Below are 23335 nucleotides of genomic sequence, written 5' to 3'. Positions count from 1 at the left end.
CCCCCAAGATGTAATACTTTCACGTCCTTCATTTTTTTTTTTAAGTGTTCTATCTACCCTGTGTACAAATGCCTGGCATTCAGATTGTGTTCCTCTCGTAAATTTTAATTTCTTTCATTCTTTCAGAACTTGCCCCCCCCCCCCCCCCCCCCAAACACTTTTGGTTTCTTCAGTCTTTTAAAACTCTCCTATGTACCCTGTGTGCTAATGGCCAGCATTGAGATTGTTTTCCTGTCCCAAATTTGCATGTCTTTCAGTCATTCACAACTCCCCCCCCCCCCTTCTCCAGTTTAACAGTTTTGTTTCCTTCAGTCTTTTAAAACTCTCCTATCTACCCTGTGTGCTAATGGCCAGCATTGAGATTGTTTTCCTGTCCCAAATTTGCATGTCTTTCAGTCATTCACAACTCCCCCCCCCCCCTTCTCCAGTTTAACACTTTCGTTTCCTTCAGTCTTTTAAAACTCTCCTATCAACCCTGTGGCCTAATGGCCAGCACTCAGATTGTTTTGCTTTGCCAAATTGTCTGTCACTGATGTCACTGAGGTCAGTGCGTGCCTGCCTGCCTAGCAGACCACTTCCGGCAGGCACGGTCCCAGGCACATCCTGTTGGAGGTGAGAATTATTATATAGGATACTAGTAAAAAAGGCCCGTTTCTGACACAAATGAAACGGGCGCTAGCAAGGTTTTCCTCGGAGTGTGTATGTTTGAGAGACAGAGCCAGAGTGAATGTGCGGGTGTGTGACAGAGTGAGACTGGCTGTGTGACAGTGTGTGTGTGAGAATGAGAGTGTGTGACAGGGCCCCCTCCCCTGTTCCTAATGCCCCTCACCCAGTTCCCTCCCCTCCTTTTCCTCCTCCTTCCCACACTTTGGGTTCCTTAAGGCTGTCAAAAGTCTATGTACCCCCGTGGCCCTAACGCCCAGTATCCGGATACCCCACCGCTTTCCTCCTCACCTCTCCCCCAAGATGTAATACTTTCACGTCCTTCATTTTTTTTTTAAGTGTTCTATCTACCCTGTGTACAAATGCCTGGCATTCAGATTGTGTTCCTCTCGTAAATTTTAATTTCTTTCATTCTTTCAGAACTTGCCCCCCCCCCCCCCCCCCCCAAACACTTTTGGTTTCTTCAGTCTTTTAAAACTCTCCTATGTACCCTGTGTGCTAATGGCCAGCATTGAGATTGTTTTCCTGTCCCAAATTTGCATGTCTTCCAGTCATTCACAACTCCCCCCCCCCCTTCTCCAGTTTAACAGTTTTGTTTCCTTCAGTCTTTAAAACTCTCCTATCTACCCTGTGTGCTAATGGCCAGCATTGAGATTGTTTTCCTGTCCCAAATTTGCATGTCTTTCAGTCATTCACAACTCCCCCCCCCCCTTCTCCAGTTTAACACTTTCGTTTCCTTCAGTCTTTTAAAACTCTCCTATCAACCCTGTGGCCTAATGGCCAGCACTCAGATTGTTTTGCTTTGCCAAATTGTCTGTCACTGATGTCACTGAGGTCAGTGCGTGCCTGCCTGCCTAGCAGACCACTTCCGGCAGGCACGGTCCCAGGCACATCCTGTTGGAGGTGAGAATTATTATATAGGATACTAGTAAAAAAGGCCTGTTTCTGACACAAATGAAACGGGCGCTAGCAAGGTTTTCCTGGGAGTGTGTATGTTTGAGAGACAGAGCCAGAGTGAATGTGCGGGTGTGTGACAGAGTGAGACTGGCTGTGTGACAGTGTGTGTGTGAGAATGAGAGTGTGTGACAGGGCCCCCTCCCCTGTTCCTAATGCCCCTCACCCAGTTCCCTCCCCTCCTTTTCCTCCTCCTTCCCACACTTTGGGTTCCTTAAGGCTGTCAAAAGTCTATGTACCCCCGTGGCCCTAACGCCCAGTATCCGGATACCCCACCGCTTTCCTCCTCACCTCTCCCCCAAGATGTAATACTTTCACGTCCTTCATTTTTTTTTTTAAGTGTTCTATCTACCCTGTGTACAAATGCCTGGCATTCAGATTGTGTTCCTCTCGTAAATTTTAATTTCTTTCATTCTTTCAGAACTTGCCCCCCCCCCCCCCCCCCCCCAAACACTTTTGGTTTCTTCAGTCTTTTAAAACTCTCCTATGTACCCTGTGTGCTAATGGCCAGCATTGAGATTGTTTTCCTGTCCCAAATTTGCATGTCTTTCAGTCATTCACAACTCCCCCCCCCCCTTCTCCAGTTTAACAGTTTTGTTTCCTTCAGTCTTTTAAAACTCTCCTATCTACCCTGTGTGCTAATGGCCAGCATTGAGATTGTTTTCCTGTCCCAAATTTGCATGTCTTTCAGTCATTCACAACTCCCCCCCCCCCCCCCCCTTCTCCAGTTTAACACTTTCGTTTCCTTCAGTCTTTTAAAACTCTCCTATCAACCCTGTGGCCTAATGGCCAGCACTCAGATTGTTTTGCTTTGCCAAATTGTCTGTCACTGATGTCACTGAGGTCAGTGCGTGCCTGCCTGCCTAGCAGACCACTTCCGGCAGGCACGGTCCCAGGCACATCCTGTTGGAGGTGAGAATTATTATATAGGATACTAGTAAAAAAGGCCTGTTTCTGACACAAATGAAACGGGCGCTAGCAAGGTTTTCCTCGGAGTGTGTATGTTTGAGAGAGAGTGTGTGTGAGAGATGGAGTGTGTGTGTCAGAGAGAGAATGAGACAGAGACAGAGTGTGTGTGTGTGAGAGAGAGACAGTGTCTTATGTGTGTGTGATAGAGTGTGATAGAGAGTGTGTCAGAGAGTGTATGTGAGAGTGAGTGAGTGTGTGCCCCCCTGCCCCCCCTCCAGCCACCCATGTCCAGCGACCCTCCCCTCCTCTTTCCCCCTCCTACCCCCCCTCCATCCCCCCATGTCCAGCGACCCCCCCCCCCCCCCCCCCCCCCCCGCATCAACCCCCCTCGCCACCCGCAGCTTCCACTGGTAACGCTGTCTGGCCACTGCTGCTTCTCCTGTTAAGCAGCAGCGGCCGCTCCAAAAAGAAAAAAAAGCAATAAATGTTTTTAAACCTGAAACGCGGCACTGTATACATCCATCAGGCATTGGCTGTCGGCTCTGCAGCCACTCCTCCTCTCACGTCGCTGCGCTCCTCTGGGGTCTTACTCCAGGGGCAGTGACGTGGAGGCGAGAGGAGGAGCGGCTGCAGAGCCGACAGCCAATGCCTGATGGCTGTCTATGGTGCCGCGTTTCAGGTTTAAAAACATTTATGGCTTTTTTTCTTTTTGTAGTGGCCGCTGCTGCTCAACAGGAGGAGCAGCAGTGGCCGGACAGCGTTACCAGTGGCAGCTGCCGGTGGTGAGGGGGATGATGTGCCGGGGGAGGGGGGTGTTGATGTGCTTCGGGGGGGGGGGATGGGGTGTTTGATGTGCCGGGGGGGGGGCAAGTGGCAGTGAGTGGCACACTCACAGCTGATTCCCAGGCAGGGGGAGGAGTAGGGAAACACGCGGAGCAAGTTGCTCCGCGTGTTTCCTTACTCCTCCCCCTGCCTGGGAATCAGCTGTGAGTGACATCAGCCTGGCTACAGAGCCTAGCTCAATGACTCCAGGCACCACGGACACAGGCAGCTACTTTAGAACTTTGGAGGTAAGAATTATTATATAGGATTTGCCTGTGGAAGACAAGTTGCAGGCAAATTGTTTTTATGTAAATTCTGGAGGTAAAAAGGACTTGGTAGCTTTCTTGGGGGCAGTTGTGGTAATTATACACTTTGTTTCCAGTTGGCATGTAGACAGTCTTGGCAGTTCCTAGCAATTAGTTAGTGACTTGTCAAGTAGAGGAGAAACTGCCTCGCTCACTTATTCTTTCATTGCTGTGCTTTTTGCTCTGTCCATCCCCATTTCCTATGTTGCTGTCATAGCTCCGGGTGTCTGCCTCTGATCTAGAGAGCAACCTGCTGTTCCACTCCATTCATCGTTCATAAGTAGTTCTGCTCATTTGTGAGTTAATTTGTACAAGCTCCAGTAATTGACACCATCTGGCTTTGGTTAATTTGGAATCCACCTCTTCAAGCTAATGTCCTAGTATAGTTTTGAGATTAGGGGGTGTCTGAAATTGTGAAGAAAAGAAACTGGGTATATTGCCCCCTTAAATGAAATGTAAATTGAAGAGTTACTAGATACTTTTTTTGTTTACTAGTTATCTGAACTTGCCTATATATACTTTTTTTTCCAAGTTATAAAAACTACCCTAACTCAGTATTCAATCACTACAACCTCCCAAAAAAAATTCCTAAGAATAGGATTCAATTTAAGATTCTGATGCTTGCTCATAAAGCATTGCACTCTGGATTTCCCAACTATCTAGGCTCTCATAGAATACCTTAAACTCCAATTCCTACCAGGACCAGCCAAGGCAAGATGGGAGAGTACTAGGAATACATAGTTCTTTTTTTATAGCCCCTTTTCTTTGGAACACTCTACCGATTCCGCTACGCTCTGAACATAGTTAAAGCGGCTTTGAAAACTTACTTTTGTCAGTTAGCTTATGGGGACATTAGGAGGTGCACAGCAGAAGGCGGACCTGGTTAATGTAACTGTGTAGTGTGTTTTTGGAGGTCTTTTTTTTGTGTGTGTGTGTATTTATTTATTTGTTGCATTTGTATCCCACATTTTCCCACCTATTTGCAGGCTCAATGTGGCTTACATTGTTCCGTCATGGCAATAGCCATTTCCAGAGTGAAAGATACAAGTGTTATTACATTAGAGAACATGATTAGCATAATAGATTAAACAGTAGTTTTGGATGTGGATTCGCCTTTCCTGTTTTTATTGGCATTCCATTTCACTATTTTAAATGTTATTTTGATACTTTTTGTAAACCACCTAGACTTGTATCCATATAGTGAATGATACATACCTGTAGCAGGTGTTCTCCGAGGACAGCAGGCTGATTGTTCTCACGACTGGGTGACGTCTGCGGCAGCCCCCACCAACCGGAAGAAGCTTCGCGGGCGGTCCGCACGCAGGGCACGCCCACCGCGCATGCGCGGCCGTCTTCCCGCCCATGCGCGACTGTTCCCGCCAGTTGAATGACAAGCAAAAAGATGAAAACGCAACTCCAAAGGGGAGGAGGGAGGGTAGGTGAGAACAATCAGCCTGCTGTCCTCGGAGAACACCTGCTACAGGTATGTATCATTCACTTTCTCCGAGGACAAGCAGGCTGCTTGTTCTCACGACTGGGGTATCCCTAGCTCTCAGGCTCACTCAAAACAAGAACCCAGGTCAATTGAACCTCGCAACGGCGAGGGTATAACAGAAATTGACCTACGAAGAACAACTAACTGAGAGTGCAGCCTGACCAGAATAAATTCGGGTCCTGGAGGGTGGAGTTGGATTTACACCCCAAACAGATTCTGCAGCACCGACTGCCCGAACCGACTGTCGCGTCGGGTATCCTGCTGGAGGCAGTAATGTGATGTGAATGTGTGGACAGATGACCACGTCGCAGCCTTGCAAATCTCTTCAATAGTGGCTGACTTCAAGTGGGCCACTGACGCTGCCATGGCTCTAACACTATGAGCCGTGACATGACCCTCAAGAGCCAGCCCAGCCTGGGCGTAAGTGAAGGAAATGCAATCTGCTAGCCAATTGGAGATGGTGCGTTTCCCGACAGCGACCCCTAGCCTGTTAGGGTCGAAAGAAATAAACAATTGGGCGGACTGTCTGTGGGGCTGTGTCCGCTCCAAGTAGAAGGCCAATGCTCTCTTGCAGTCCAATGTGTGCAACTGACGTTCAGCAGGGCGGGTATGCGGCCTGGGGAAGAATGTTGGCAAGACAATTGACTGGTTAAGATGGAACTCCGACACCACCTTCGGCAGGAACTTTGGGTGGGTGCTGAGCACTACTCTGTTGTGATGAAATTTGGTATATGGAGCATGAGCTACTAGGGCTTGAAGCTCACTGACCCTACGAGCTGAAGTAACTGCCACCAAGAAAATGACCTTCCAGGTCAAGTACTTCAGATGGCAGGTATTCAGTGGCTCAAAAGGAGGTTTCATCAGCTGGGTGAGGATGACGTTGAGATCCCATGACACTGTAGGAGGCTTGATAGGGGGCTTTGACAAAAGCAAGCCTCTCATGAATCGAACGACTAAAGGCTCTCCAGAGATGGCTTTACCTTCCACACGATAATGGTAAGCACTAATCGCACTAAGGTGATTCCTTACTGAGTTGGTCTTCAGGCCAGACTCTGATAAGTGCAGAAGGTATTCAAGCAGGTTCTGTGCAGGGCAAGAACGAGGTTCTAGGGCCTTGCTCTCACACCAAACGACAAAGCTCCTCCACTTGAAAAAGTAACCCTTTTTAGTGGAATCCTTCCTAGAGGCAAGCAAGACACGGGAGACACCCTCAGACAGACCCAACGCAGTGAAGTCTACGCCCTCAACATCCAGGCCGTGAGAGCCAGGGACTGAAGGTTGGGGTGCAGCAACACTCCGTCGTTCTGCGAGATGAGAGTCGGAAAACACTCCAATCTCCACGGTTCTTCTGAGGACAACTCCAGAAGAAGAGGGAACCAGATCTGACGGGGCCAAAAGGGCGCTATCAGAATCATGGTGCCGTGGTCTTGCTTGAGCTTCAGTAAGGTCTTCCCCACCAAAGGTATGGGAGGATAAGCATACAGGAGGCCGGTCCCCCAATGGAGGAGAAAGGCATCCGACGCTAGCCTGCCGTGTGCCTGTAGTCTGGAACAGAACAGAGGCAGCTTGTGGTTGGTCTGAGAGGCGAAAAGGTCCACCGAGGGGGTGCCCCACTCTCGGAAGATCTTGCGTACCACTCTGGAATGAAGTGACCACTCATGCGGTTGCATGATTCTGCTCAGTCTGTCGGCCAGACTGTTGTTTACACCTGCCAGGTATGTGGCTTGGAGGAGCATGCCGAACTGGCAAGCCCAACGCCACATCCCGACGGCTTCCTGACACAAGGGGCGAGATCCGGTGCCCCCCTGCTTGTTGGTGTAATACATCACAACCTGATTGTCTGTCCGAATTTGGATAATTTGGTAGGACAGCCGATCTCTGAAAGCCTTCAGTGCGTTCCAGATCGCTCGGAGCTCCAGGAGGTTGATCTGCAGATCCTTTTCCTGGAGGGACCACAGACCCTGGGTGTGAAGCCCATCGACATGAGCTCCCCACCCCAGGCGAGATGCATCCGTCGTCAGCACTTTCGTGGGCTGCGGAATTTGGAATGGACGTCCCAGGGTCAAATTGGTCCGGATGGTCCACCAGAGCAGTGAAGTGCGGCAACTGGTGGAGAGACGGATGACATCTTCTAGATTCCCGGTGGCCTGAAACCACTGGGAAGCTAGGGTCCACTGAGCAGATCTCATGTGAAGACGAGCCATGGGAGTCACATGAACTGTGGAGGCCATATGACCCAGAAGTCTCAACATCTGCCGAGCTGTGACCTGCTGAGACGCTCTGGCCTGCGAAGCCAGGGACAAGAGGTTGTTGGCCCTCGCTTCGGGAAGGAAGGCCTGAGCCGTCTGGGTATTCAGCAGAGCTTCTATGAATTCCAGAGACTGTGCTGGCTGGAGATGGGACTTTGGGTAATTTATCACAAACCCCAGCAGCTCCAGAAGTTGAATAGTGCACTGCATAGACCGGAGGGCTCCCGCCTCCGAGGTGTTCTTGACCAGCCAACCGTCGAGATATGGGAACACGTGCACTCCCAGCTTGCGTAGGTACGCCGCTACCACCACGAGGCACTTGGTAAACACTCGTGGGGCAGAGGCGAGCCCAAAGGGCAGCACACAATACTGAAAGTGCCATGCGCCCAGGCGGAATCTGAGATACTGTCTGTGAGCTGGCAGTATCGGGATGTGAGTATAAGCGTCCTTTAAATCCAGGGAACATAGCCAATCGTTTTTCTGAATCATTGGCAGAAGGGTGCCCAAGGAAAGCATCCTGAACTTTTCTTTGACCAGGAATTTGTTCAGGCCTCTCAGGTCTAGGATGGGAAGCATCCCCCCTGTTTTCTTTTCCACAAGGAAGTACCTGGAATAGAATCCCTGCCCTTCCTGCCCGGGTGGTACGGGCTCGACCGCATTGGCGCTGAGAAGGGCGGAGAGTTCCTCTGCAAGTACCTGCTTGTGATGGGAGCTGAAGGATTGAGCTCCCGGAGGACAATTTGGTGGCAGGGAGGCCAAATTCAGGGCGTATCCGCACCGCACTATTTGGAGAACCCACTAGTCGGAGGTTATGAGAGGCCACCTTTGGTGAAAAACTTTTAACCTCCCTCCGACCGGCAGATCGTCCGGTACGGACACTTTGAGGGCGGCTATGTTCCCGTGGATCCAGTCAAAAGCCCGTCCCCGGCTTTTGCTGGGGAGGCGCAGGGGGCTGCTTAGGCGCACGCTGTTGACGAGAACGAGCGCGCTGGGGCTGTCCCTGTGCCTGACGAGGCCTTCGGGCCGGCTGGGTGTACCTACGCTTTGCAAAAGAATAGGGTACAGCCTGCCGGGCCCGGGAAAAACGTCCACCTGCTGAGGTGGATGCTGAAGGCGCCCGGTGGGAGAGCTTGTCGAGGGCGGTTTCCCGCTGATGCAGTTGGTCCACCAGCTGCTCGACCTTCTCACCAAAAATATTATCCCCCCGGCAAGGGACGTTGGCCAGTCTCTGCTGGGTGCGGTTGTCCAGGTCAGAGGCACGCAGCCATGAGAGCCTGCGCATCACTATACCTTGGGCCGCAGCACGAGATGCCACGTCACAGGTGTCATAGATACCCCTGGACAGGAACTTTCTGCACGCCTTCAGCTGCCTGACCACCTCCTGATAAGGCCTGGACTGCTCCGGCGGGAGCGTATCGACCAGGTCCGCCAGTTGCTTCACATTGTTCAGCATGTGGATGCTCGTATAGAGCTGGTATGACTGGATGCGGGTACGAGCATGGAGGATTGGTAGGCCTTCCTCCCAAACGAGTCCAGAGTGCGAGACTCCCGCCCCGGGGGCGCCGAGGTGGTATCCCTCGAACTCCGTGCCCTCTTGAGAGCAGAATCCACGACCGCCGAGTCATGGGGCAATTGGGGCCGCATTAACTCTGGGTCCGAGTGGATTCTGTACTGGGACTCTGCTTTCTTGGGGATGATGGGATTAGATAGCGGTCTCATCCAGTTCCAAAGCAGTGTCTCTTTGAGGACATTGTGCAACGGCACCGTGGAGGACTCTCTAGGTGGTGATGGATAGTCGAGGACCTCGAGCATCTCAGCCCTCGGCTCATCCACAGAGACCACGGGGAAGGGAATGCAAATAGACATATCCCTTACAAAGGAGGCAAAGGAGAGGCTCTCAGGGGGTGAGAGCTTCCTCTCCGGTGAAGGAGTGGGGTCAGAGGGAAGGCCCACAGACTCCTCTGAGGAGAAATATCTGGGGTCCTCCTCTTCCCCCCACGAGGCCTCTTCCTCGGTATCGGATATAAGCTCATGTAGCTGAGTCCTGAACCGGGCCCGGCTCGACGTCGAGGCACCGAGGCCTCGGTGTCGTCGAGCGGTGGACTCCCGCGCCGGTGGGGACGAAGCTCCCTACGTCGACGGGGACTCCACCTGCGTGGCGGTCGAGACCGGCGCCGCAAGTGGCGGCGGTGTCGACGGCCTCGGCACCGGGCTAGAGCTCGCCGGCGCCACAGTCAACGGCGCCGGGGGCGCAAGCACCCCTGGCGCCGGCACAGCCTGGCGCATCAGCCCTTCCAGGATCCCCGGAAGGATGGCTCGGAGGCACTCGTCCAGGCCCGCTGCCGAGAAAGACGGGGGGGGCCGGTAGAGGTGTCGGTACCGGAAGCTGCTCGGGTCCAGGAGACTGCACCGAAGTGCTAGGACCCTGACGCGTCGGTACCTCCACAACCGAAGGGGATCTCTCCTCTCGATGCGGACGCTTCGGCGTCGACTCCTCGCCGGTACCGAAACCCGGATGCATCGAAGGCGACCGATGACGGTGCTTCTTGGATTTCTTCCGGTGCCCGTCATCGGTGCCCGCAGGGATGGAGGAGGAGGAGGTAGATCCCCCTCGGTCTCGAAAAACCGGGTCAGACAGGGTTCGGTCCCGCGGGCCATGGGCCGAGGGAGTGACCGGGGCCGATTGCCCACGCGGCCTCTCACCCCTACCCTCACCGGAGGACCGGCGGGCCGGCGGGACCTGTTCTCCTGGGGTCGATGCCATCGGTGCCGATTTCGCAGGCATCGATACCGGTACCGAAGAACCGGCCGTCGATACCGATGCCATCGAGGTCGACGTCGAGGGGCCGGCGCAAGTTCCAAAAAGACGGTCCCGAAGAACTTGCCTCGCAACCTGAGTCCGTTTCCGGAGACCAAGACACAAAGAACACGACTTGATATTGTGCTCCGGCCCGAGGCACTGGAGGCACCAAGCGTGGGTGTCGGTCTGCGAGATAGGCCAGCCGCACCGACCACACTTCTTAAATCCACTTGGGACCTTCGAGGACATCGACGGAAAAATCGCGTCGGCGAAGTTAAAGTCGTCGATGGTGGCGGTAAATCACACCTCGAAAAAATAAATCGACCGTGCGGCCACTAGGCCGCAACGCGACGCCCCCGCTAGAAACGAGGGAAAAAGGAAGCGCGTGCTCTCTTTTTTTGTTTTTTTTTTTGTTTTGTTTTAAGGGAAAAGAAAAACTGGAGCGCGCGGCAACAGAAATAAAACAAAACAAAGAATTCGCGAAGAACGCGACGGTTTTTCCGGGGCTGACTCAGAGAGAGCGGCGATCGCACGACTCTCTCCAGTGCGGAAAAAAAAGGAACTGGCGGGAACGGTCGCGCATGGGCGGGAAGACGGCCGCGCATGCGCGGTGGGCGTGCCCTGCGTGCGGACCGCCCGCGAAGCTTCTTCCGGTTGGTGGGGGCTGCCGCGGACGTCACCCAGTCGTGAGAACAAGCAGCCTGCTTGTCCTCGGAGAATAGGCAGTATATAAGGTTCTCAAATAAGCATAAACTTTATTAAATAGTGAATAGATAGCTTAAATGTTTGAGAATCTATCAATGCAGCTTTATGCTAAACTCTGCTAAGCTGCATATTGGACTTAGTCATTGATATAATCACTGAGCCTCCTCTATTAAGTGTCTTATTTCCAAAGGTGAAAATAACCACGTGGTTCAATATACTAAGATTTCTTGTGTAAATTTAAAGTTAATAAACACAAATGTAGTAAAACAGCTCTCCCGTCATTGTCTGTGCTCCCTTCTTATAGTGAACAAGCAGTCGCCAGTGCACAATATGCAAAATTTCATTCAGTGCTTCATCAGAGGTTGGGAGGGAAAAAATTAAATATTTACCATGAAGCTGCACCAAAAAGAATATTCAGAATGGAAAAGAAAACACCAACCCTTCCCACTACATTACAGAATAGTGTTCCACTCAATGTTCTCATTGAGACCAGTAGGAGCTTGTGAATTTGGTTTCAAAATTCAACTCTCTTCACATCTGATCAGCTGTTGTTCAGGATCTCCTCCCCTAAATGGCACAGGAACATGATCAGTGATAAACCAAGTTAAATCCTCAAATTTAATTCCTTGCTCAGAACTTATATCCGCATCGCTTGAAATTGTTTGTTAGCATTTACAACACATCTCCCCGGGTGAACCTGAACTGTATTCTGTTTTACAGGCCACCAACCAATTGGACCACTACCAAGGTTGACCTTTTGGATTTTATTTCTAACATCTGTATGTCCAACTCAAACATCCTCATACTGGGAGACCTTAACCTCCACCTGGACAATTTGCACTCGCCGGATACGATTCAATTCCTAGATTTCCTCTGTCAATGGGGTCTAATCTGCCCTTCCGTTGGCCCAACCCACACCAAGGGTCACACATTAGATCTCCTCCATTTAAATTCCAAGATGACTCCACTTTTCACTTGTCCAACCTCCAATGGCTTGAAACGCCCTGGTCTGACCATTTCAAACTACAATTCTCGCAGAACTGGCCAAATGAAAGACCCCTCAAGACTGGTATAGTCACCACGTACCTCTCGAGAGGAACAATCGATCTGGAACAGTTCTGGAAATGTATGTATAACACAAACTGGGTCGAACAACTAGACTCTCCCCTCTTTCTCAAGACCTGGGATGACAAATGCAAGGAAGTGCTTGACCGCATTGCGCCAATACGGCTCAAGGCTTCCTACAATCGCAGCTCTACTCCCTGGTTCTCTACTGAACTGAAAACCTTAAAAACAAAGACAAGGAGGCTAGAGAGAACCTGGCGTCAACGGAAAGCTGTGGCGGCGCACGAAACATGGAAAAACTGTCACCGTATATACAAGTATGCAATCAAGCAAGCTAAACGTACATACTTCTCCAAGAAACTGGAGTCTGTGGGAAAAGACCCCAGAAAACTGAACCAACTCCTTGCATCCTTCCTAGACACTAGAAAGCAGGAAACCTGCAGTGGAGATCACCCTGACGCTGACCAATTAGCAACGTACTTCAATGAAAAAATTTTAACTCTGCGGTCTACTTCTGTAGGTTGTCTGTCTGCTGTGGATGACTTCCTTAGCTCCTTTGTTCTATCTGCTGACCATTGCCTGGCCGACCGTATCTGGACCACCTTTAGTGGAGTCCCGGTGGATACGGTATCCAAAGCCCTGCGTAAGTTCTCTAGCAAATACTGCGGCCTGGATGCTTGTCCCAATCACTTGTTGAAGAGTGTACCTCACTGTTTTGTAGTCGATGAACAACATCAATAATCTACTATCAAAGGGCTTGTTCCCACCGGACTATGGACGCATACTTCTCACGCCAATACGCAAAATACTAACGTCAAAGCTGATGTTATCTGTAATTACCGCCCTGTAGCCTCAATACCTCTGTTGGTCAAGGTTATGGAAAGTATAGTCAACACTCAATTAAATGAAAATCTGTAGAAGTATGACATCCTCCACCATTCGCAGTCTGGATTCCGCGCCCAATACAGTACTGGTTACCCTACTGTCATGCTTTAAACGTGAGGTGTCAGTTGGGAAAAAAATTCAGTGCCTTATTCTCCACTCCCCACCCTACTCAGTCCCAACTGACACCCTCATTATAAATGACTATTTGGGGTTTTTTTGAGGGAGGAGGCAATATTCTTGGAGATTATTTTGGGGTTTGTAGCCTTCTGTTTGAAGGATGTAGTCAGGATTTCAAGGTGTCTGTCTCTATCCCCTTGGTCCGAGCAGATACGGTGGTATCTTGTGGCTTGGCTGTAAATAATGGATCTTTTTGTATGTGAGGGGATTTTACTATTCCTTCAATACATACCATCCTACAATCAGATTCAAAATTGACTACTCACCAGAAAAAGTCAATTTTTTGGACACCACAGTCTCAATCAGTGATGGCTGTATACAAACATCTATATACAAGAAACCCACAGACAGATGCAGCTACCTCCACAACTCCAGCTTTCACCCTTCACATACAAAGAGATCCATTATTTACAGCCAAGCCACAAGATACCACCGTATCTGCTCGGACCCAGGGGATAGAGACAGACACCTTGAAACCCTGACTGCATCCTTCATACAGAAGGCTACAACTCCAAAATAATCTCCAAGCATATTGCCTCCTCCCTCAAAACACCCAGGGAAAATCTGCTACAGTACAAAGAAAAAATCGGTGTTACATTGGCCACCCTCCAATCTTCCGGTACCACGCTCGATTTTAAGTATAAATTACATATTACTAACAATATAGCTCCGCAAGTTCATTTTTCAGTTCTGTCAGTACTCTGGGATGAATACCATCCAGCCCAGGAGATTTGCTACTCTTCAGTTTGTAGAACTGCCCCATTACATTCTCTAGGTTTATAGAGAATTCATTCAGTTTCTCCGACTCGTCAGCTTCGAATACCATTTCTGGCACCGGTATCTCACCCAAATTTTTCTTGGTGAAGACCGAAGCAAAGAATTCATTTAATCTCTCTGCTACGGCTTTGTCTTCCCTGATCGCCCCTTTTACACCTCGGTCATCTAGTGTGGACCACTGATTCTTTTGCCGGCTTCCTGCATTTAATATACCTAAAAAAAAAATTTTACTATCCTGCTTATAATCGAAAGAGAAAAACGCCTATATTCCGACCTAAATCGGGACATGGACGTCTTTCTCACGCGGGTGCCCAAATCGGTATAATCGAAAGCCGATTTTGGGCGTTTCCAACTGCACTCCGTTGCGGGAACGAATAAAGTTGATGGGGGCGTGTCGGAGGCGTGGTGAAGGCGGGACTGAGGCGTGGTTATCGGCTGAGCAGAGATGTGCGTGCTCGGCCGATAATGGAAAAAAAAAGGCGTTTTTAGAGAGAATTTAGGTCACTTTTGTTGGACCCGTTTTTTTCACGAACAGGTCCCAAAAAAGTACCCTAAATGACCAGATGACCACCGGAGTGAACCGGGGATGACCTCCCCTGACTCCACCAGTGGTCATTAACCCCCTCCCACCAAAAAAAAACCAAACGTTAAACACTTTGTTATTCAGTTGCTTAGATGTCCTTCCCTTTCCATTAAGTCCCTCCAAGTTTCTGTCAGCCAATCACAGCTGTTTAGTTGACACAGATGTCAGCTAAATGAGCTGTGATTGGCTGACAGAAACTTGGAGGGACTTAATGGAAAAGAAAGGACGTCTAAGCAGTGGTGCACTGGCTAGAACACTGAGCTTGTAATCAGAAGGTTGCTGGTTCGATTCCCCCTTTTACAATCGGTTTAATTTGGACGTCCCTGACTGCACTTGCTTGCTTGTTTTTTTTTTCTTCCGATTTTTCCTCTCTGCATGGGTCCCACGCAGAACCAGCTAAACTAAAATTGCTCTGGGGACCTGCATACTGCTGTCATGGAGCTAGGTATGATATTTGAGGCTGGCATAGAGGCATCTCAGGGGGACCAGTGCACTATGAATGCTGGCCCCTCCCATGACCAAATGCCTTGGATTTGGTCGTTTTTGAGCTGGGACGCTTCGGTTTCGATTATCGCTAAAAAACAAAAACGCCCAGCTCAAAAAACGCCCTAATCCAATGTATTTTCGAAAAAAAAAGGTGGACGTCCATTTTTTTCGAAAATACAGTTCAGCCCGCCCCTTCACAGACCCGTTCTCAAAGATGGACGTTCTTACACATAGGCGTTCGTGTTTGATTATGCCCCTCTATGTGTGTTTGCCTCCAACGCAATCTTTTTTTCGAAGCCCCTCTTAGCCTTCCTTATCAGCGCTTTGCAGTTGACTTAACATTCCTTAAGGTGGGCTTTTATCCTAGATTTGAAGATGGCCAGAGATTGAGCTCAGGCATATGGTACAGAATAAGCATCTCATTTTTGTAGATCACTTCTCATGTTTTCAACTCTCTCTAGGGTGTCCACTCTGTTACTAATCTTTGTGTTATTTGCAAAAAGGCATACTTTTTCTTCTTACCCTTCCTCAGAATTGATCACAAAATTATTGAACAGAATCAGCCCCAGACAGATCCCTGAAACACTACTCATGTTTCTTTCTTCCAAATGAATTCCATTCCTGTCGGTCATCCAATTTCTGATCCAGTTTACCACCTTGGGATCAATGCTCAAGCTGCTCACTTTATTTATGAGCCTATGAGGGAAAGCTGTGTATCAAAAGCTTTGCAAAAATCTAAGTAGATTTCATCCAGTTTTTTGTATTACCCAGTCAGAGAAATCAAATTCATTTGACATGATCTGCCTTTTGGTAAAGCAGTGTTGCCTCTGATTCTGCAACCTAATGAATTGTGGAAAGGTCACTATATTTTCCCTCAGCAGCATCTCCATTATCTTTCACACCTCTGAGATAAAGCTTACTGGCAGTTTCTTACTTCTCTGCTACTCAGTCCTGTGAAACTTCCCCCATCTCCATGGCTCTATGAGACGCATCTTTAGAGCAGTGGATTTCAATCCAGTCCTCGGGGACAGCCTGGTCAGTTGGGTTTTCAGGATACCTACAATAAATATGTATGAGAGATATTTGAATGCATTGAAGTGCATGCTAATACATCTCATGCATGTTTATTCTGGATATGCTGAAAACCAATTGGCCAGGTAGTCTCTGAGGACTGGATTGAAAACCACTGCTTTAGAGGACCCACTGAAATCTTTGAGCTCCCATGGGTCCTATACCTTTGACCACTTAAATGGGTTGTGTAAAGAGCTAAGAAACGCTAAGAAAATTATGCGTTTCAAATCGTGTATTCCAGTGGCATCAGGAAGGGGAAAGGGAATGGGACTTATATACCACCTTTCTGTGTTTTTTCCAACTACATTCGAAGCAGTTTACATATTATATACAGGTACTTATTGTACCTGGGACAATGGAGGGTTAAGTGACTTGCCCAGAAGTGACATCACTGACAGCTTAAACTAGAAGGGTCAAAACAGATTAAAACATGAAGAAACTGGGCAGCCCAACCTCAAAAAAACATAAAAACTATAAAAACAAATATATATAAAATAGTGTAAACCTAAAGAGAAAAATAAAGCACGTTTTGAAACACACAATTTCCTTAGCATTTCTTGGGTCTTTCCAGTAAAGAGTATTATTTAATACTGCTGAGATTAATGTTTATAGAGCTATCTTATATATCTATGTGATGTAGCTTGAATATGCTCAGTAAATGTATTTTTTAAATTTCAGCTGTTTTAAGTCCAGTAGGTGGAATTGGTTAGACTGCATCACTAGAGTATGTACTGCCAAATTTGGATGGTTTACAATTATATGTTTGCATCATATGGATTTTAGATGGTTGTTATTTATATTTATATGCTTTTATATGTTTCTTAATTGTTGGTATTTTCAAGCCCATGACGCAGCCCTTTAGGAGGGCAAAACGCAGCCATGTCAGGCTAATGATTACTTATTCTCTTGTGGTGAATAGTTTTATTTTTTAATGAAAGTTCTGTGGCGATTTGCTTTCTTTTTCTCTCCATGTAGCAGATTGGAGTCAGGAGTAACAAAGCAACTTTGGATTTATTGCTGGAACAATGGGAGGGGTGAAAGGACAGGCGGTGGTGTCAATAATTAGCATCGCTAATTATCTTTGGAACAGGATTGTAAATATGAGAACAGTTGACATGTTTATTTGCCAGTTGCAGCAGTTAAAGTAAAGCTGTGTTGCATTGTATAAAAAAAACCTCAGGGTATAGCGTGATTATTGGCAAGAGAGTGGGTGCTCTGGATTGAGCAAAGTGACACCCCAAGACTCTTCGTGCTCCCAACACCCTGGATCTCTATTCCGGACCCGTTTACCCACTCCTAAGCTCGCTGGATGAAAAACTGTGATTGGCTATATGAGGAGCAGAGTGGAGAGAGAATAGAGCATCTGAGAGAGTAAATAAATAAACTGTGTTTGTTTTCCCTGTGACCCAGGTAGGACCAGAGCTTGCTCAAAAGTATTAAAAAAAAAGGGGGTGAGACCTGGATTACATTAGTATAGATACCAATAACACCATATCATTCTATATGGAATGAAGTACATAGTAATATTGTATCATAGTAGGTGACAGCAGGTAAAGACTGTCTGCCCAACAAGATAGTACACATGTATATTTGATCCTGTTCACATTGTAGGTTCATATAATCCGTGATAAGATCACCAAACCAGGTGCCAAGCTCTGGAAAAAAGGAGAAGGCCTGCCCAACTTTGACAACAATAATATCCGAGGCTCTTTAATTATTACATTTGATGTTGAGTTTCCTAAGGAGCAACTGACAGCTGAGCAGCGAGAAGGTATGTCCAGTTTATCACGCTCTTCCTTTAGCATAGTATTGCTATTGTACATGTTCTGTAAAGAGCCTACAAGAGGATTTTACTGAGGTATGGAGGCAATCGTGGTGACAACAGGACAACAATCTGCTGTATATGGACTTGGATTGGGTAGATTTCATTTCTTAGATTACTCTTTATTAACTTGCCTTAAAATAAAATTACTCAAAGTATAGTTTCAGTGTCTCAGTCACTATCAGTCATCATTGTCTATCATGTAGATTTATGTTCCAAAGAGCAGGAACTCTATTCTTTGTCTGTACAATATTGCCATATAAATGTTTAGAGGTAGAAGTACAGGCAATGGCAATGCAGACTTTCTCCACACTGCCATAATAGTCTCTGTATGAAGTGTTCCAGTAGTAGAGGGGAAGTACACCATGGGAGTTGATTAGTCTTTTGTCTCTGTTCCTCCCAGGTGTGAAGCAGCTATTAAAACAAAGCTCTGTGTTGGTGATCTACAATGGACTGCAGGGATACTGAGGAGACCAAACTGGACTTTTTCACATTTGAAGAGCAAAGCACTAGAGATAATGTTCTACAGTTTGATTTTTTTCCCAAGAAATAAAGCTTTCCAGATTTGTAAGACTTCAGTGAACTAGCTCCTTTATAGCTAGTGAGGTAGATCTGCATCAGTGAGAACTCTCCAAAAGCAAAAATTAGAGATTTGAGTCCCTTTTATTATGGTTTGGTATAGGTTTCTTTTTTTTCTTTTTTGTTTAAACTACAATGTGGAAAGGACAGTTTCTAAACTCATTTTGGAAGTCCATTTCCTCTGTTTCTTTGTATTTATGAGTAGGCTTTATGCATAAACATTGCCATTTTTTTCTTCTTCTTCCAGTTTCTCATTTTTACATCTCCTCTGTCTCCATGTTTTCTCCAAATATTTGTGAGTTTATTTTTTACAATATATTAAAAAATATCAAATTGTTGTCCCACAGTCCAGTAAGCTGTTTGCTATTTTTTTCTCATGTGAATAGTAGTTATTTTTCTGTCTTGCTTTCTTCTCTGCTTTTTCCCATCACATCTGTAATATTATAGTATCTCATTTCTCATGCTGGCTCTTTAGCTAAAAGATTTAAAAAAAATCAGATTTTCTGATATAGGAGAGACATGGTTACAAAGTGAAAATAACTATACTGATAGCCTTAAAATGAATCCTTAAATTATTTTTGAAATATTGTTTTGTTGTTAATTGTGAGAAGTAATATGAAATAATTGACTAGATCATTTAGCTGGAGTGGATAGAACATTACAGTATGCCTTACTGTAATCTGCCCTAAATTAAGTGAGCATATGGCAGTACTTCTATTGTAAAACAAAAAGTACCAGGAGCCTTCAAAAAAAGGGAATAAAACCTTTAATCATGTGTTTTGGAGAACAAATCTTTGAGTGGACCCGACACGGTCCGTGTTTCGGCGCTGAGCACCTGCGTCGGGTCGCAAAACAAAAGTGTAGCAGAGTGCATACAGCGTTATTGATTTTACAACTAGAGTAGTTTGTTCAAGAGAGTGTGTCTCTCTGCATGTTTTTATGCGAAGGGACAGCACGGTGGCGCAGCATATTGCTTCCATCAAACGTACTGAATTTTGGAATTCCTTCAGTATGGGTTCGAGAAAGGGTTGTTGTTGTCTTCCCTTCGGGTGGGAGCTCTGACTTGTTTTCGGGGCCCGATTCTATATTTTTCCAGAGGGTCTAGTGGTTGAGACCACTGGTTTGGTCGGTCGTTCCTCCTTTGGATTTGTTTGGTGCTGTCGGCCCCTTTCGAGCCACCTCTGCAACCATCCCTCAAGGATCTTTCTCTCAAGGTGGTGTTTTTGGTGGCCATCATATTAGTGTGGCGGATTTCAAAGTTGCAGGCTCTATCATGTCAGGGTTTTCTTATTTCTCCTTTTCATGTTAATCAGTCTATTTCTTTGCCATCTGTTTCACGGAAAGGTGTAAATAAATAACTCTTATCGGAAAACAATTTCCCACAGGTTATTTATTCCAAGGTTCCTAGCTCAGCCTAGGGGAATATTATACGGAACCTTGCTTCTGGCACCTCGCCAGGTCTGTCCCGTTAGAGAAGTGAAACCAAAGCCACAGTGATATATATTATTTTTATTAGAGGTAAAAAAAATATAGATAAGATACAAATATAGAACTCTGCACAAGCTTAGCAATACAAAAATAGAACTCCTGTTGATAACTACAAAATATTGTCACTAGACAATTGTCATAAGAGGTAGTATCAGTTCTTTTACCGATCAAGTTGTGTAATTTAGCTAGTGTTCTAATAAGAATCATTGTGTATAAACTACAAAATATTGTCACTAGACTATACACAATGATTCTTATTAGAACACTAGCTAAATTACACAACTTGATCGGTAAAAGAACTGATACTACCTCTTATGACAATTGTCTAGTGACAATATTTTGTAGTTATCAACAGCAGTTCTATTTTTGTATTGCTAAGCTTGTGCAGAGTTCTATATTTGTATCTTATCTATATTTTTTTACCTCTAATAAAAATAATATATATCACTGTCGTGTCTTCAGTGTCTGGGAGCTGGGCACCGCCCGCAGGCCTGTAGTCTGTGCTCTCTTTTACAAAAGCGGACTCAGGTAGCGAGATTGGCCCAGTGGAACGTTTTGTTCTCGGGCTGTTCCTCGGCATCGGCACCGGGAGTATCGAGTGCATCGACGTCGCCAGCGTCCAGACCTTCATCCTCGGCCGCGATTGCATCGAGTGTATCGAGGCATCAACCCTCTGCATCGGGGCTGAGACATCGGAAGGCTGCGTCGGCGTCGGTGGTACCAGGACCTCCTCGTCTGCTGATGTCGTCGGACGGTGGTGCTTCGTCTGGAGTGCAGGTGAGGGCTGTCCATTCCCCTGCTGGTGGCGGTGAGCCTTCGGGTGGGTCTCCCCCTACCCTGAGGGCTCCTGCGGTACAGCCCTCCCGAGACCGACCTTCTTCGGCCTCGGCCCCGAGGAAGCGACGGCTGGATTCTACGTCCTCCTCGTCGGTGCCGGGAAGCTCCGGTGACATGCTTCGTCCCAAGAAGTCGAAGAAGCATCGACACCGGTCCCCTTCCCGCGTCGGCACCGAGAGCTCTGGGTCGCCGAGGGAGTCGGCACCCAGCAGGCATCGGCACCGAGAGGACCGCTCACCCCTCTGTTCAAGAGGTGTCGATGCGCTCCACTATGGACCGCCCGGAACAGACTCTGACATCGACACCTGCATCGGCTTCCATGTCTTTCTCCACAGCCGCTCTGCACGAGAGTCTCCAGGTCGTTCTCCCAGAGATCCTAGGAGAGCTGTTGCGCTGGCTGGCCCCTTGCCCGGGGTGAGGTCTCTGACATCGGTACCGCTTGTGGTACCGACTGCGGTAGCCTCCCAGGAAGGCTCCCCGACGAAGTCGGCGGAGGGAGCTTCGCCGGTGCGGGCGAGGGAGTCTACCTCTCGACGCTCCCACCGTGGCCGTGGTTCCACAGAGTCGAGCCGGGCACGGCTTCAGACACAGGTTCGTGAACTTGTGTCTGATACCGATGGTGAGGCCTCGTGGGAGGAGGAGGAGGAGGACATCAGATATTTCTCTGACGAGGAGTCTGATGGCCTTCCTTCTGATCCCACTCCCTCTCCTGAAAGGCAGCTTTCTCCTCCCGAGAGTCTGTCTTTTGCTTCCTTTGTCCGGGAGATGTCTACAGCCATCCCCTTCCCGGTGGTTTTGGAGGACGAGCCCAGGGCTGAAATGTTTGAGCTCCTGGACTATCCTTCTCCACCTAAGGAAGCGTCCACAGTACCCATGCATCATGTCCTAAAAAAGACGTTACTGGCAAACTGGACCAAGCCATTAAGTAATCCCCACATTCCCAAGAAGATCGAGTCCCAGTACCGGATCCATGGGGACCCATAGCTGATGCGCACTCAGTTGCCTCATGACTCTGGAGTTGTGGATTTGGCCCTAAAGAAGGCTAAGAGTTCTAGGGAGCATGCTTCGGCGCCCCCGGGCAAGGACTCTAGAACCTTAGACTCCTTTGGGAGGAAGGCCTACCATTCCTCTATGCTCGTGGCCAAAATTCAGTCTTACCAGCTCTACACGAGCATACACATGCGGAACAATGTGTGGCAGTTGGGCTTGGTGGACAAGCTCCCCCCTGAGCAAGCCAAGCCTTTTCAGGAGGTGGTCAGGCAGCTGAAGGCGTGCAGAAAATTCCTGGCCAGAGGGATGTATGACACCTTTGATGTTGCGTCCAGGGCCGCTGCTCAAGGTGTGGTGATGCGCAGACTCTCATGGCTGCGTGCCTCCGACCTAGAGAATAGACTCCAGCAGCGGATTGCGGACTCGCCTGGCCGTGCGGATAACATTTTTGGAGAAAAAGTCGAGCAGGTGGTAGAGCAGCTCCACCAGCGGGATACCGCTTTTGACAAGTTCTCCCGCCGGCAGCCTTCAGCTTCTACCTCTACAGGTAGACGATTTGGGGGGGGGGGGGGGGGAAGGAGGACTGTTCCCTACTCTTCTGGTAAGCGTAGGTACAATCCTCCTTCTCGACAGCCTGCGGCCCAGGCTAAGCCCCAGCGCGCTCGCTCTCGTCAGCAGCATGCGCCTCAGCAAGGCCCCTCGGCTCCCCAGCAAAAGCAAGGGACGAGCTTTTGACTGGCTCCAGCAGAGCATAGCCGACACCCAAGTGTCAGTGCCGGGCGATCTGCCAGTCGGAGGGAGGTTGAAAGCTTTTCACCAAAGGTGGCTTCTCATAACCTTCGATCAGTGGGCTCTCCAAATAGTCCAGCAAGAATACACCCTCAATTTGGCCTCAAAACCTCCAAATTGTCCACCGGGAGCTCAGTCTTACAGCTTCCAGCACAAGCAGGTACTTGCAGAGGAACTCTCCGCCCTTCTCAGCGCCAATGCGGTCGAGCCCGTGCCATCCGGGCAAGAAGGGCTGGGATTCTATTCCAGGTACTTCCTTGTGGAAAAGAAAACAGGGGGGATGCGTCCCATCCTAGACCTAAGGGCCCTGAACAAATATCTGGTCAAAGAAAAGTTCAGGATGCTTTCCCTGGGCACCCTTCTCCCCATGATTCAGGAAAATGATTGGCTATGCTCTCTGGACTTGAAGGACGCCTACACACACATCCCGATACTGCCAGCTCACAGACAGTATCTGGGATTTCAGCTGGGCACACGTCACTTCCAGTACTGTGTGCTACCCTTTGGGCTCGCCTCTACGCCCAGAGTGTTCACGAAGTGCTTGGCTGTAGTAGCAGCGGCACTTCGCAGACTGGGGGTACACGTGTTCCCATATCTCGACGATTGGCTGGTGAAGAACACATCCGAGGCAGGAGCTCTACAGTCCATGCAGATGACTATTCGCCTCCTGGAGCTACTGGGGTTTGTGATAAATTATCCAAAGTCCCACCTTCTCCCAGTGCAGAAACTCGAATTCATAGGAGCTCTGCTGGATTCTCGGACGGCTCGCGCCTATCTCCCAGAGACGAGAGCCCTCGTCTCGCGGGTGCGAGCGTCCCAGCAGATCACAGCTCGGCAGATGTTGAGATTGCTGGGCCACATGGCCTCCACAGTTCATGTGACTC

The 23335-nt window shown here is 48.4% G+C and overlaps 1 protein-coding gene across 1 annotated transcript in view; it reads left to right on the top strand.

The window, feature by feature from the left end:
* Window positions 1-18341, top strand: part of DNAJB11 (DnaJ heat shock protein family (Hsp40) member B11) — a gene marked incomplete in the record, with an annotated part of 406113 nt that extends 387772 nt beyond the window's left edge. The window contains 2 exon segments of the mRNA XM_030209526.1: window positions 17558-17717; window positions 18172-18341. Coding sequence (XP_030065386.1) covers window positions 17558-17717; window positions 18172-18236 — 225 coding nt within the window.
* Between the last annotated feature and the right edge of the window lie 4994 nt (window positions 18342-23335).

The sequence above is a fragment of the Microcaecilia unicolor genome, chromosome 7, assembly GCF_901765095.1.
Source record: "Microcaecilia unicolor chromosome 7, aMicUni1.1, whole genome shotgun sequence".
In the NCBI taxonomy this organism is placed as follows: Eukaryota; Metazoa; Chordata; class Amphibia; order Gymnophiona; family Siphonopidae; genus Microcaecilia; species Microcaecilia unicolor.
The sequence above is the reverse complement of the archived record's forward strand: the minus strand, read 5'-3'. Positions and strand labels throughout refer to the sequence as shown.